Source organism: Microcaecilia unicolor, chromosome 10 (genome assembly GCF_901765095.1).
Source record: "Microcaecilia unicolor chromosome 10, aMicUni1.1, whole genome shotgun sequence".
Lineage (NCBI taxonomy): Eukaryota > Metazoa > Chordata > Amphibia > Gymnophiona > Siphonopidae > Microcaecilia > Microcaecilia unicolor.
The window spans coordinates 174402754-174415914 of NC_044040.1; the positions used below are offsets into that span (position 1 = coordinate 174402754).

The 13161-nt window shown below is 43.4% G+C and overlaps 1 protein-coding gene across 1 annotated transcript in view; it reads right to left on the reverse strand.

The window, feature by feature from the left end:
* Positions 1–13161, reverse strand: part of ATR (ATR serine/threonine kinase) — a 174492-nt gene that overhangs the window by 146109 nt on the left and 15222 nt on the right. The window contains exon 5 of the mRNA XM_030216335.1: positions 8454–8662. Coding sequence (XP_030072195.1) covers positions 8454–8662 — 209 coding nt within the window. The remainder of the gene's footprint in view (positions 1–8453; positions 8663–13161) is intronic.

A 13161-nucleotide genomic window follows, 5' to 3' on the forward strand; every position in this document is an offset into this window, starting at 1 on the left:
TGGACCAATTTCATTAAAATTCATGTCTGTGTTTATGGATTCCACTTATCATTCATCAATCCTAAAAAATGTCTATTTTGATAAAATGACCTAACTTTAATACTCAACTTTAACTTCACATGTCTTGTTTCAAAACACATTTAACATTTTTAGCCTTTTTAAATTACAGCAGCCTGCACATTATATAAGCATCCTATATAATAAAACTCACCCTCAACGTTCTGAGGATACTGTCAGGTCCTCCGGGCACTTCCTTCCGGTTCAAAGGGTTCGTGGTGGTGAAGCCACCGAAAACACTGTGTTGGGGCCCCGCCCTCGCGTCAAACGTGATGACGTCGAGGGCGGAGCAATGGCATCAGTGGCTTCACAACCAACGGCTCAGCAGAATGAAGGTGGCGTGCCGAGGTTCGCAACAATGGTGGACAGTGCCTTCACAACGCCGAAGGGGTGTGTAGGGAGGGGGGGTTCGGGAGGAAAACCGTGCTAGCGCCCGTTACATTTGTGCCAGAAACGGGCATGTTTTACTAGTAAACTATAAAGCCTGCGCTTATATCTTATAACTACTGACAGGACCGGTTTCACCACTAAGGAGAAATTAGATCTAACTTGATAATTTTCTATTAGTCCTTTCCACTATTCCAGAACCTGTGGGATAGTTGTATCCAACAACCAGCAGCTGGAAATAGAGAAATGAAAACTGAGCTGAGACATATCTCTCTTGGCGTCCAGTCCAGCTCCTCAGTATTTACATAGACAAGCAGTAAGGAGAAACGCAGAATAAACACAACAGCCTTAAACATCTTGCTAACCTAACACTAACCAGACGAGCAAACATGTGTGAACCTCTCTCATTTCTGGACAAAGTGTAGAGAACAACAGATATGCAAGAAGCACCATGCAATATGACAGTTGTTATTTGGCCCATTACTTCGAACTGACTAAACATCTCAGAAATTTTGGGCAGGCCTCTAGAATAGTGGAAAAGACAAGTGAAAAGAAAATTATCAGGTAAGACCTAGTTTCTCCTTCCATTACGTAGCTTACAACTATTCCAGAACCTGTGGGATATTCAAAAGCAATCCCTACAGTAGGTGGGATCCTGGCACCGTCACCATGAGGACCGAAGCCCAAAAACTAGCTTCTAAGCATGCCGCAATGTCCACAATGTAGTGCTTGGCAAAGGTATGCAGCGTCAACCACACTGCCACCTTGCAAATATGCGCTGGAAGACATAAACCTAGGATGTCGCTGTATGCCTCGTAAAATGGGCCTGCTTCCCCACAAGCAAATAATCTGACACGACAGCCTCTTTCATCCATCTATCAATTGTGAGCTTGGAAGCCATGAGGCCAAGCTTCCTTTTACCAAAATGCAGTCTGTCCAAATTGCAAAACTTTTTTGTGACTTCCAGATGTCTAATGAGGACTCTATGCAGTCGCTTCAAGGAAGAATATTGAGCCTCTTTGTCCCCTCTGTGAAAGGATGGAAGCTCCGTAGATGAGCTGAGATGCTGACACCATTTTTGGAAGAAAGGAAGGAACCACGCACAGGGAGACCTCCACCTTCTAAAAACAAAGAAAGGGATCCCAACAAGAGAAATCCTGAAGCTCCGAAGCCCTATGTGCCAATGCAAGAGCCCCAAGAGCGCTGCCTTCAGCATAAGATCTTTCAAGAAGGCCTTCCAGAATGGCACAAGGAGGCTTCTGAAAAGCCCGAAGGACTAAATTAAGGTTCTACTCTAGGCATGATGTATGAAAGGGAGGCCGCAAATGGCCCACTACCCGCAACAAATGAACGGTATCCAAGTGAACCACAAAAGATGTCTTCTGTAATTGGCCCCTGAAATAGGCCAAATCTGCAACCTGAACTTTTAAACAGCCAACACCAATCATTTCTGAAGACCTGCTTCGAGAAACGTTAGGATGTGCATGATCTAAGCAGAGAAGGGAGATGTTCTGTGCGCGGACTATCAGCCTTCGAATGTCCTCCACACCGTTGCATATGCCTCAGATGTAGAACATTTCTGAGCCTAAAGCAACGTAGCAATGACTGAATCAGAATAACCTTTTTGTCTCAAACTTTTCATCTCAAACAAGCCCTTATAATGGCCAAGCCATAAGACCAAAGAGGCACATATCCTCCACAAGCACTGGACCTTGCTTCAGTAGGCCATGTATCTGTGGAAGATGGATAGAACCCTGTCAAATTAAGTCCACAAACCATGGCCAATCCAGGGCTACAATAATTATTGAACCCCGGTACAATGTGATCCCTTTCAAAGTGTGGCTTACCATGGGCCAAGGAGGGAAGACATACAGTAGATGTGTCTCTGGCCAGGGATGCAGTAGGGCAATCAATCCCCCCAATTCTTTCTGATGGCTGAAAATCTTGGGCACTTGGTATTCCTTTTCATTGCCATCAAGTCCAGAAATGGAGAACGCCATCAGTCTATCAACTGAAACCCCTGGTTGGAGAGTTCCCGTTCTCCCAGATCCCCAGTGTGCCTGCTCAGAAAGTACACCTCCACATTCAAGGATCACATGATGCGAGCTGCTGACAAGCAGAGATTTTTCTCCACCCAACTCATGAGGGAGGCCGCCTCCTCCACCGCCATCGGATGACTGCAGGTCCTGCCTTGCTTGTTGAAATAAGCCACCACTGTCAAATTGTCGGAGAAAATTTGGACCAGGGTCCCCACCAGAAAAGCAGTGAAGTTGCATAGGGCATTCTGTATTGCCCTGAGCTCCAAGCAATTTATCGACCACTAAGACTCCTATTCCGTCCATGGGTCTTGTGCCAGATAGAACTTGTAATGAGCTCCACAACCCGACTCGCTGGTGTCTGATGTCACCACTTCCCATGTGTTATTGGAAAGGGAGCTCCAAGCGTTAAATTCCTGGGCGACAACCACCAGTGCATATAGCATCTGGCAACCAAGGAAGATGAAGGTCATACTTCTGTGACACCGGAGACCAACGTCTGAGAAGAGATTCTTGTAACGGCCGGATATGAGCCTTTGCCTATGGCAACACTTCCACTGCCACAAGATCATAAGAATAGACATACTGGGTCAGACCAATGGTTCATCTAGCAATACTCCATGCTACCAATCCAAGGGCAAGCAGTTGCTTCCTCATGTCTGTCTCAATAGCAGACTATGGACTTTTCCTCCAGGAACTTGTTCAAACTATTTTAAAACCCAGATACACTAATCGCTGTTACTACATCCTCCGGCAAATTGTTCCAGAGCTTAACTATTCATTGAGAAAAAATATTTCCTCCTATTTGTTTTAAAAGTATTTCCACGTAACTTCCTTGAGAAAAAATATTTCCTCCTATTTGTTTTAAAAGTATTTCCACGTAACTTCCTTGAGGGTCCCCTAGTTTTTGTACTTTTGGAATGAGTAAACATAAATCAATTTACTTCTACTCGTTCTTCACCACTCAGGATTTTGTAGACCTCAATCATATCTCCCATCATCCGCCTCTTTTCCAAGCTGAAGAGCCCTAACCTCTTTAGCCTTTCCTCATAGAGGAGTTCCATCCCCTTTATCATTTTGGTTGTTCTTCTTTGAACCTTTTGTAATTCTGCTATATCTTTTATTACTACTACTACTATTTAGCATTTCTATAGCGCTACAAGGCGTACGCAGCGCTGCACAAACATAGAAGAAAGACAGTCCCTGCTCAAAGAGCTTACAATCTAATAGACAAAAAATAAGGTAAGCAAATCAAATCATTTAATGTGTACAGGAAGGAGGAGAGGAGGGTAGGTGGAGGTGAGTGGTTACAAGTCAGAAGCAATGTTAAAGAGGTGGGCTTTCAGTCTAGATTTAAAGGTGGCCAAGGATGGGGCAAGACGTAAGGGCTCAGGAAGTTTATTCCAGGCGTAGGGTGCAGCGAGACAGAAGGCGCGAAGTCTGAAGTTGGCAGTAGTGGAGAAGGGAACAGATAAGAAGGATTTATCCATGGAGCGGAGTGCACGGGAAGGGGTGTAGGGAAGGACGAGTGTGGAGAGATACTGGAGAGCAGCAGAGTGAGTACATTTATAGGTTAGTAGAAGAAGTTTGAACAGGATGCGAAAACGGATAGGGAGCCAGTGAAGCGACTTGAGGAGAGGGGTAGTATGAGTAAAGCGACCCTGGCGGAAGACGAGACGGGCAGCAGAGTTTTGAACCGATTGGAGAGGAGAGAGGTGACTAAGTGGGAGGCCAGCAAGAAGCAGATTGCAGTAGTCTAAACGAGAGGTGACAAGGGTGTGGATGAGGGTTTTGGTAGAGTGCTCGGAAAGAAAGGGGCGGATTTTACGGATGTTGTAAAGAAAGAAACGACAGGTCTTGGCGATCTGCTGGATATGAGCAGAGAAGGAGATAACAGAAACCTGGCTCTGCCCTGATGACTCTGCTTCAGTCGCAGCCCTCTGCCATGGCGGATACGGCGACTAGAACTGAATGCAGTACTCAAGGTGAGGTCACACCATGGAGTTGTACAGAGGCATTATAGTATTTTCAGTCATATTCACCATTCCTTTCCTAAAAAATCCTAGCATCCCATTTGCTTTTTTGGATGCCACCGCACGTTGAGCAGAAGATTTCAGAATATTATCTACAACGACACCTAGATCTTTTTCTTGGGTGCTGACCCCCAAGGTGAACCCTAGCATCCGGTAACTATGATTCAGATTATTCTTGCCAATGTACATCACCTTGCATTTGTCCACATTAAATTTCATCTGCCATTTGGATGCCCAGTCTTCCAATTTCCTAAGGTCTACCTGCAATATTTCACAGTCCACACGTGTTTTAACAACCTTGAATAGTTTTGTGTCATCTCCAAATTTAAATTACCTCACTCATCATTCTGATTTCCGTATCATTTATAAATATGTTAAATAGCACCGGTCTCAGTACCGATCCTTGCGGCACTTCACTGTTCACCCTCCTCCATTGAGAGAAATTACCATTTAATCCTTCCCTCTGTTTTCTGTTCAATAACCAATTCCTAATCCACACCAGAACACTGCCTCCTATCCCATGTCTCTTTCATTTTCTCAAGAGTCTCTCATGAGGACCTTTATCAAAAGCTTTCTGAAACTACAGTACATCAACTGGCTCACCTTTATCCACATGTTTATTCACGCCTTCAAAGAAATGAAGCAAACTGGTGAGGCAAGACCTTCCTTAGCTAAACCCATGCTGATTCTGTTCCATTAAACCATGTTTATATATGTATTCCATAATTTTATTCTTTATAATAGTTTCCATTAATTTTCCCAGCACTGCTGCAGTTATTGACCCCAGAACCTGAACGTAGTCCGACCCTGGGCCTGCCTTGACCGAGAAAACAAATCTGTTGAACCAGTTTCGACCTCTTGCGCTCCATGAGGAAGATCCGCTCCCGTGCTGTGTCGAATAGAATGCCCAGATACCCCAGCATCTGCGATGGAGTTAGTTTCCTCTTCTCAAAATTAATCTCCCAATCCAATGACTGCAGAAGAAGGACAACTTTTTACATCACCACCACACTGTCAAAACAGGACGACTCATGAATTAGCCAGTCATCAAGATATGGGTGAACTCTGATTTCCTGGCGTTGAAGGAAGGACGCCAGCACCACCATAATCTTGGTAAATATCCATGGAGCCATGGCAAGACCGAAGGGCAAAGTGCTAAACTGGAAGTGATGTCTCAGCACTGCAAAACATAGAAACCTCTGATGCAGCGGCCATATATGCAACTACACCTACTTGAGACTGAGGGTAGTAAGAAATTCTCCCACTTGAACCGAGGCTATGATTGCTCTTAATATCTCCAAGCAAAAGCAGGATATTCAGAAACAGAGGTTTAGACCTTTGAGATCTAATACCGGACGAAAGGTGCCTTCCTTCTTTAGGACAATGAAGTAGATGGAGTATCTGACTTATCTGTGTTTGGCCTGGGAACTGGAACAATGGCCCAGAGCGCTAGCAAGGAATCTACAGTGGCCTGAACATCAACCGCTCTGGTTCTGTGGGCCAGGTACCCAAATATGTGTATCCTCAGCTGTTGTGTCTCGTAACCTGAGGTCTGTATGAGGGAATAAGATACACCACCACCAAATGTGCTTGCAAGTTAGCTAAGGCCTTAGGGCGGTCAGTGTCACAGCTGCAAAGTCCAGCAGCCTTGTTTGACTGATTTTTGACTTCCCTTCTAAGCTCTGGCTTTTTATTAGCAATTCCATACATGATTACAAATTTGTGAATATACTTCTCTCTTTCTCACACACTGCTTGCAACATTTACAGCTTTCTTTATCTTCTTTGGCTAAACTACAAACACATTTCCTGGCTAAAACTACACACACATTTCCACTCGTATGCCTTCTTTCTCGAGGTCCTGTATAGTATATTCTGGTTCAGCAATTACAGATAAATAATAGTCACAGCTTGTCCCCTCCAAGGTTACAGCTCTCATCAAAAGAATAATTTAATAATTCTCCACTTTTCCTTGGTCCCCTACAACCTCAGTTGTTTCTGATCATCCCCCTGCACTGGAGGGAGCTCTCCCCTCCTCTAACGGCTCCTTCAATGTTGGCTCCTAAATAGACTGAGGCCACACCAGAATAAGGAGAAAGAAGCAGAGATGATCATCTGCCCACTCCTGGAGGTCTAAACGAGATCTCTTAGGAGCCGGAAGGGCAGCGGGACAAGAGCAGAAACTCTCCTTGCTTCAGTAAACAGGCCTAGTGTAAGAGCAATATAAAATCCGGAGAAAACAAAGATGCCAATGTAGCTGAATGTTCCGTCAGGCCTTGAGGCTGTAAATTGGCAGCTTCTCACTACCAGTCGGCCCCAACACTGCCAGTCGGCACCCATTCCCACACTCTCCTGAAAACTGTGTCTCAGCCCTGCTGGAGAACCCAAAAGACCCCGGCATATTTGGATTCTGCACCAAATCTGAAGATGTGCAGCTGCCATCGACCGTTTCATCTGTGTCCTATGGGATTCTCAGCCTGCACACAACGCCAGCCAGTAGGTTCCACAGTGGAAACACCGCTTAACTGCCTCCTCAGGCGTCACCATTCACCCAGACTGTCACAAGCACAGCACAACACGTCCCATGCAATGGGTCAGGATCCCTCCCCTGCAACAAGTAGAGCTTGCAGCCCTCCAAGTGGTTCTGAGTCAAACTTCAGTCAGACTTACCACTGCCAGCTGCTCCCACCAAGCTCATAGTCTCTACGAGTCTTCCGCAGACAAGAAAGGCTCAGGACTAATAACCTGTTCCATGCTCTTCAGCAAACTTTTCTTTTTTTTTTTTTAAAGGTTGTTGTGGTGGAAAGGGACAGCGCCACAGGAAACGGGAGAGGGGAATGGAAGGAAGAAGTACATTTGTGGGGCACCAGAGACAGGGATCTGAAGACCTCCAAATATGACTCTGCAGACTCAAGCCAACCACAAAGCTCAACTGGTGAGCAAAGAGCCAGAGGCCGCAAAGTGTGTCCATACACCATCTGGAGATAGAAAATACTGAGGAGATGGACTGGATGCCAAAACAGATATGTCTCTCAGTTTTCTATCTTCACCTGCTGTTTGATGGACACAACTATCCCACAGGTTATTGAATAGTGGGAAGCTATGAAATAAAACAGTGGCTTCTTCAGGGGTCACATGTGCAGTCTCCCAGACCATGAAGCATTTATTCTCACTACTGTTTTTAGCTTCTAGCAGGCACTCATTCAAAATGATGCTGTGGGATCAGGGAAAGGGAGTGAGAAATCTGGGGGCTCACCTGGGCCACATGGATCTTGGGTGATCTGGGATGAAATGTGGCACATCACTTCAGATTGTGCTGCATCTTCATGTCAGCCTGAGCTGGCATAAAGATTTGGTGATACAAGAGTAACAAAAAAAAAAAAACTGCTTGATTTCAACACTGTTTTTACATCAGGAGTAATCTTCATGCCCACTGTGCTACTCTTTACTGCAGCGGTTTTATACCAGCATAACTGTGTCACCAAAATAAACGTTTTCCATTCTAAAGAATCTACATAAATAATTCAGAGTGCCAGAATCAGGGGAAGTAGCTTGAATCATAAACAGGCTTTATGAAACTAACGCAGAGCCAGACAAAGCAAAAGGAACTATTTTAGTCTTATGCTCTGATGAAGCCACTCCTGCTCTACTGCAAATCAGCTTTCATGCAGTACAACCAATGGACTAATATGAAAAAAAAAAAAAGAAAAATTCTGTTTATCCAAGGTCTTTTTTTTTTTTTAAGGCCATTTAAAAGACATCCACTAGATAATATTTTAAGAAATAAAAGTGCTCATTTTCAAAGTTTACATAGTCTATGTACTTTGAAAATGAGCCTCAGACAATGATTAATGAGCCTCAAACATCTATGTCATCCAGTTTTAAACATTAAAAAATGTTAAAATGCCAGAAGGGAATCTACAAAGGACTGTCAGTCATACTCGGCTTGTACAGGAGGTCTCTTGCGTGGTTTTGCTGACAGACTTAGCCGTGGCCTTTTTACTGAAGCTTCATCGCTGCTGCTGCTGCTGCTGCTGCATCCCCCGCCACCATCTGTTTCCGAGGAGGTTGACTGGATCTGCCACTGAATCTCCTGGAAGGTCTTTAGCCCATCATTCTTCAACACCTCAAAAAGTGATCTCACCAAATACTGGGAAACACAAAGTGAATATATGTACTGATTAGATATTGGGGGGGGGGGGGGGGGGAGGAAGAGGGGATTGATTGGTTTGTTTAATTTAATATAACCTTTTTTTTTTCAGATGTTTAAAATGTGTACTTTTGTTGCCCATAATAAGTGGTCACTTCTTACAGTTTGGGCAAGACTCACCCTTTTTTCACCTCCCTTCCTTTATACAGGCCGTGTTCTACTGTAACTTCCAGTGGTTGAGTCACTGTTAAGAGTAGCATGCAGTTTATAAGAACTATAAGTACTACTTCAGCAGTACTTTCAACTATGGGCATCCACAGCTCAGACTCAAACTCAGGCGGCCTACTAAGCAATGCAGGAACCATCCAGCACCAGCACCTACTATGAGGAAATGCATGATACACTAGGATAGCTAGAGCTCTAGCAGCACACAACAATGTACCAGTAACACTAACACGCACACCACAAATCTGCAAATATCAATCTTATAGTTTTATTATTTAACTGCCACCACTTAAGTGGAAACATGTAATAAAAAGTAAAACAACCCCCCCCCCCAACAAACAAACAAAAAAAAATAATTGCATGATAAAAGATTATTTATTTTACCCTAGAAGTCCCTATGGGAGAAAAGGCTAGACAGGACATTTTCTAGACATTTAAACTAGAGGGTGGGGGCTGAAAAAAGGAAGCAAGGGGATTCGGAAAATCAACTCCAGGAAAAACATGACAGTAGTGGGGAAAGTAATGCTAATATATAGAAAACCATCTAAACTCAATAACACATGGAAAGCAATAAGCACAAATGCTCATAGTCTAAGTAAAAAAGGTTCAAGATTTACAAGCTCTGATGTTTGACGACGACTTGGATATAGTTGCTATTACAGAGACATGGTTCTTCAATGATTCTCTTGAATGGGATGCAACCATACCAGGCTATAATCTTTTTAGAAAGGATAGGGAGGGCTGAAGACGTGGAGAAATGGCACTGCATGTGAAAAATAATATCAGAGTGGCTGAAAAGCATGGAACTTGGGGAAAGAAAGAAGATATATAGATCATCCTGGAAAGAGAAGATGAAACCTACACAGGTGTTATCTACAGACCTCTGGTACAAATAGGGAAGCTGGACAAGGATCTGATATCCATAAGCTTGAAATGAAAGCAGAGATGCTGGTGCTGGGAGATTTCAACCTGCCTGATGTGGATTGGAACGTCCCATTGACAAAATCTGAAGCAGAGATTGTGGATGCCTGTCAAAGTGCTCTGCTCAGACAAATGGTGACGGAATCCATGAGGGAAGGGGTGACTATGGATCTAGTGCTGACAAATGGAGGAAGTGTTTCCAATGTCCAGGTAAGCCTCACATCAGAGGTAGGAAAAATAATGGAGTCACTGCAGAAGAAAAAAAATAGTTAACTTTCTAGAATCCACTGGGTTGCAGGACCAGAGGCAACATGGCTTTACCAAAAGAAAATCCTGCCGAACAAATCTGATTGATTGAGTGACCAAAGAACTGGATAAAGGACATGCATTAGATGTGATCTCTTTTGATTTCAGCAAAGCCTTTGATATAATTCCTCACAGAAGACTCATGAATTTTTAATTTAATTTGGGCATTTATAGTCCACTTAACCATGAAGTTCTAGGCGGAGTACAAAACTAAGAATCAACAATAAAGTCATTTTACAGAAAACTGAGCAACACATAACTGGTTACATAATTGGAGTCATACAAAAAATGAATACATGATTGGATAATTACAGTTAGTTCAAGTAACTGGCGCTCATAGTAACACACTGAAGCAACAAAGTGGTGTATTAAACAGTGATGCAATAAAGGTATTTGGAAGTCCAGTTATACTGAGGTTGGGTAATTTAAGGGGATCTGGGAAGTAATAAAAGTAGCCTGAAGAAGTAAAGTAGCGTTTGATGATAAGAATTGTGAGTAACGACTGGTGGTAGGTTATGGGGTGGAAAGTTCAGATCAAAAGTATTTTTGGAAGAGCCAGGTTTTTATTGATCTTCAAAAGGGCATACATTCTGATTTTTTGTGGAACAGAGTTCCAAAGATCTGCTCCTTTACCTCCTATTGTCATGCTGAAGGTTTTCTGATGCTGGTGAACGGATCTGAGCGATCTTCTAGTTTGATAGATATGATGGTGGTAGTCCATGGAGTTTTTTGAAGATGGTGATGAGTATTTTAAAATTTACTCTCACCTTAAGGGGGAGCAGTGCAATTTTATTAAGAAAGGAGTGGCATGATCGATCCAATGTCCATTGCCTATTAGTTTTGCAGCTGCATTTATGACTATCTGCAATTTTTAAAATTCTTTTCTGGTAGGCCTAAGTATATTGTGTTGCAGTATTCGAGGCCCGAGAGGACCATGGCTTGAACCACAATTCAAAAACGGGTTCCAGGAAGTATTTGATGTGCCTCAGCAGTTTCAGTTTGTAGAAACTTTTTTTGATTACATTGTTTATCTGTGTATACATGGTCAAGTGTGAGTCCAGACAGATTCTTAAGATTTATTTTTTTTTTTTTTAGTGGTATGGTTGAACCTGCTAGGAAAGGGAATGAGTTTGGAGATTCAAGAGGGCTGTTGCCCAGCCATAGGAAATTTATTTTGTCTGGTTTGATTTTGAGAGAGCAGAACCATGTGTATATAACATGAAAGACATCTTTCATCAGTAAGCATGTTGTTGAGGAATTTTGGGTGGGGAGGAGCAGAATGATATCATCCGCTTAGGAATAATAGTTAATTTGAAAAGGTTTCAAAATGAGTCCTAAGTTGCAGAGGTAGAAAATGAAGAGAATGGGGGATAGTGGTGATCCACAAGGGACTCCTTGCTACATGGACCAGGGTTGGGATCAGGATTGTTGCCATGTTACTTAGATGGTTCTGTTATTCAGGAAGCCTGTTGAACCAGTTGACTTTGCCTCCTATGCCTACCTCCAAAAGCATCATTAACAGCGTTTCATGCTTGACCAAGTCAAAGGTGGCAGATAGGTCTAATTGCATGAGGAAGATTTGGTAATCATTCTCTAGAAGTAGGCGTAGTTCGGACAACATACTTGCCATTATTGTTTCTGTACTAAATAGAGGTCAGAATCTCAACTACACTGGTCTAGTTGTTGGTGTTGGTCTATGTAGTCTTGCAGTTGGTATACCACTACTGCCTCCATCATTTTTGTGATGGTGGGGATATTAGCTACCGGGCGGTAGTTATTTGGTGTGTTTCTATCGAGATTCTCCCCTTTGAGCAATGGGGTTAGGATGATTCTGCCTAGTACTTCTGGGAAGATTCCCTTCCTCAGCATAGTCTATATCACGTCGACTATGTAGGCTATTGACTTTGGAGTGGCCGCTCTAAGGAAGTCGGCTCTGCATGGATCTAAGGCACAGAATCCTTTTGAGAATCTAATTGTCGTCTTGAGCTGTTCTGAGGTTGTTTTCATGAAGGTGGACCAGAAGCGGTCTGCCAGGCAGTTGTCTTCAGAGCAGTCAATCATAATGCATTGTTGGTTTGATTGAGTTTATTAATTTTTCCAATTTAGTTTGAAAGAATTTGGCCAGTTCCTCCACAGTTGGGTTTGTTCCTGTTTGTGTTGGTTTTGTGAGTGACCCGAGCCAGCTGGAAAAGAGTGTGGGTGAAGTTGCTGTTCTCGGAATCTTGCAGGAGTAGTATTTCAGTTTTTCCAGTCTTATCCTTTCCTTGTATTATCTGATAAGTGTTCTTCATGTGGCCTTATCCTGGGGGTTGTGTGTCTTCAGCCATCTTCGTTCAAGTTGTCTGCATGGCGCTTGGGGATTTTCCCGTTTGGTCTGCATGACAGGGATGGAAAATTCTTAGAGGTAGTGGTCGGACCAAATGAGAGGAGACTTGGCCCACCTAGTTTTCATCTGTTCCCATAATTGTGTTGATGCGAAAATAGCATCAATCAACTGGCCTCCCTTGTGGGATTGGCCTGTGTTGACTAGTTTGAGATCTAACTCTTGTAGGAAGCATATAAGTGATTGAGTTTCTTTGTTCTCCCCATCTTCAAGATGTTGAAATCTCCTACAAAAGTGGTCAGAAGTAAAGATGCAAGGTTTTGCGTTATGAAGAATTGTAACTCTTGCAAGGAAGAATGCCAGGAGCCTGATGGTCAGTAGAGAACTATTAGGCCCTGGGTATGATTGTGTGTATGAGAGAGGGTCAGTATTTTCATATAGAGTCCTTCAAGGTCTTTTCCCATTAGACTGTCTGGCCGATAATCAGCCAGGGCCTGAAAAAGTTTATTATGCAGGTCCAGCCTAAATATCAGCTGGTACCCACATAAGCTCTGGCGGCCAGGTAATGTGAATTAGCCCCAGATATTAAGTGCCAGTGCTCAAACATAGCCCACACTCAATATCTGAGGCTAATTCTATCCACAGTGGTCAGGGTTAAAAATGCTGACCACCGCAGGCTGAATATCGACCGGAATGTGTCCACCAATAGGGACAAAGAGCTGTG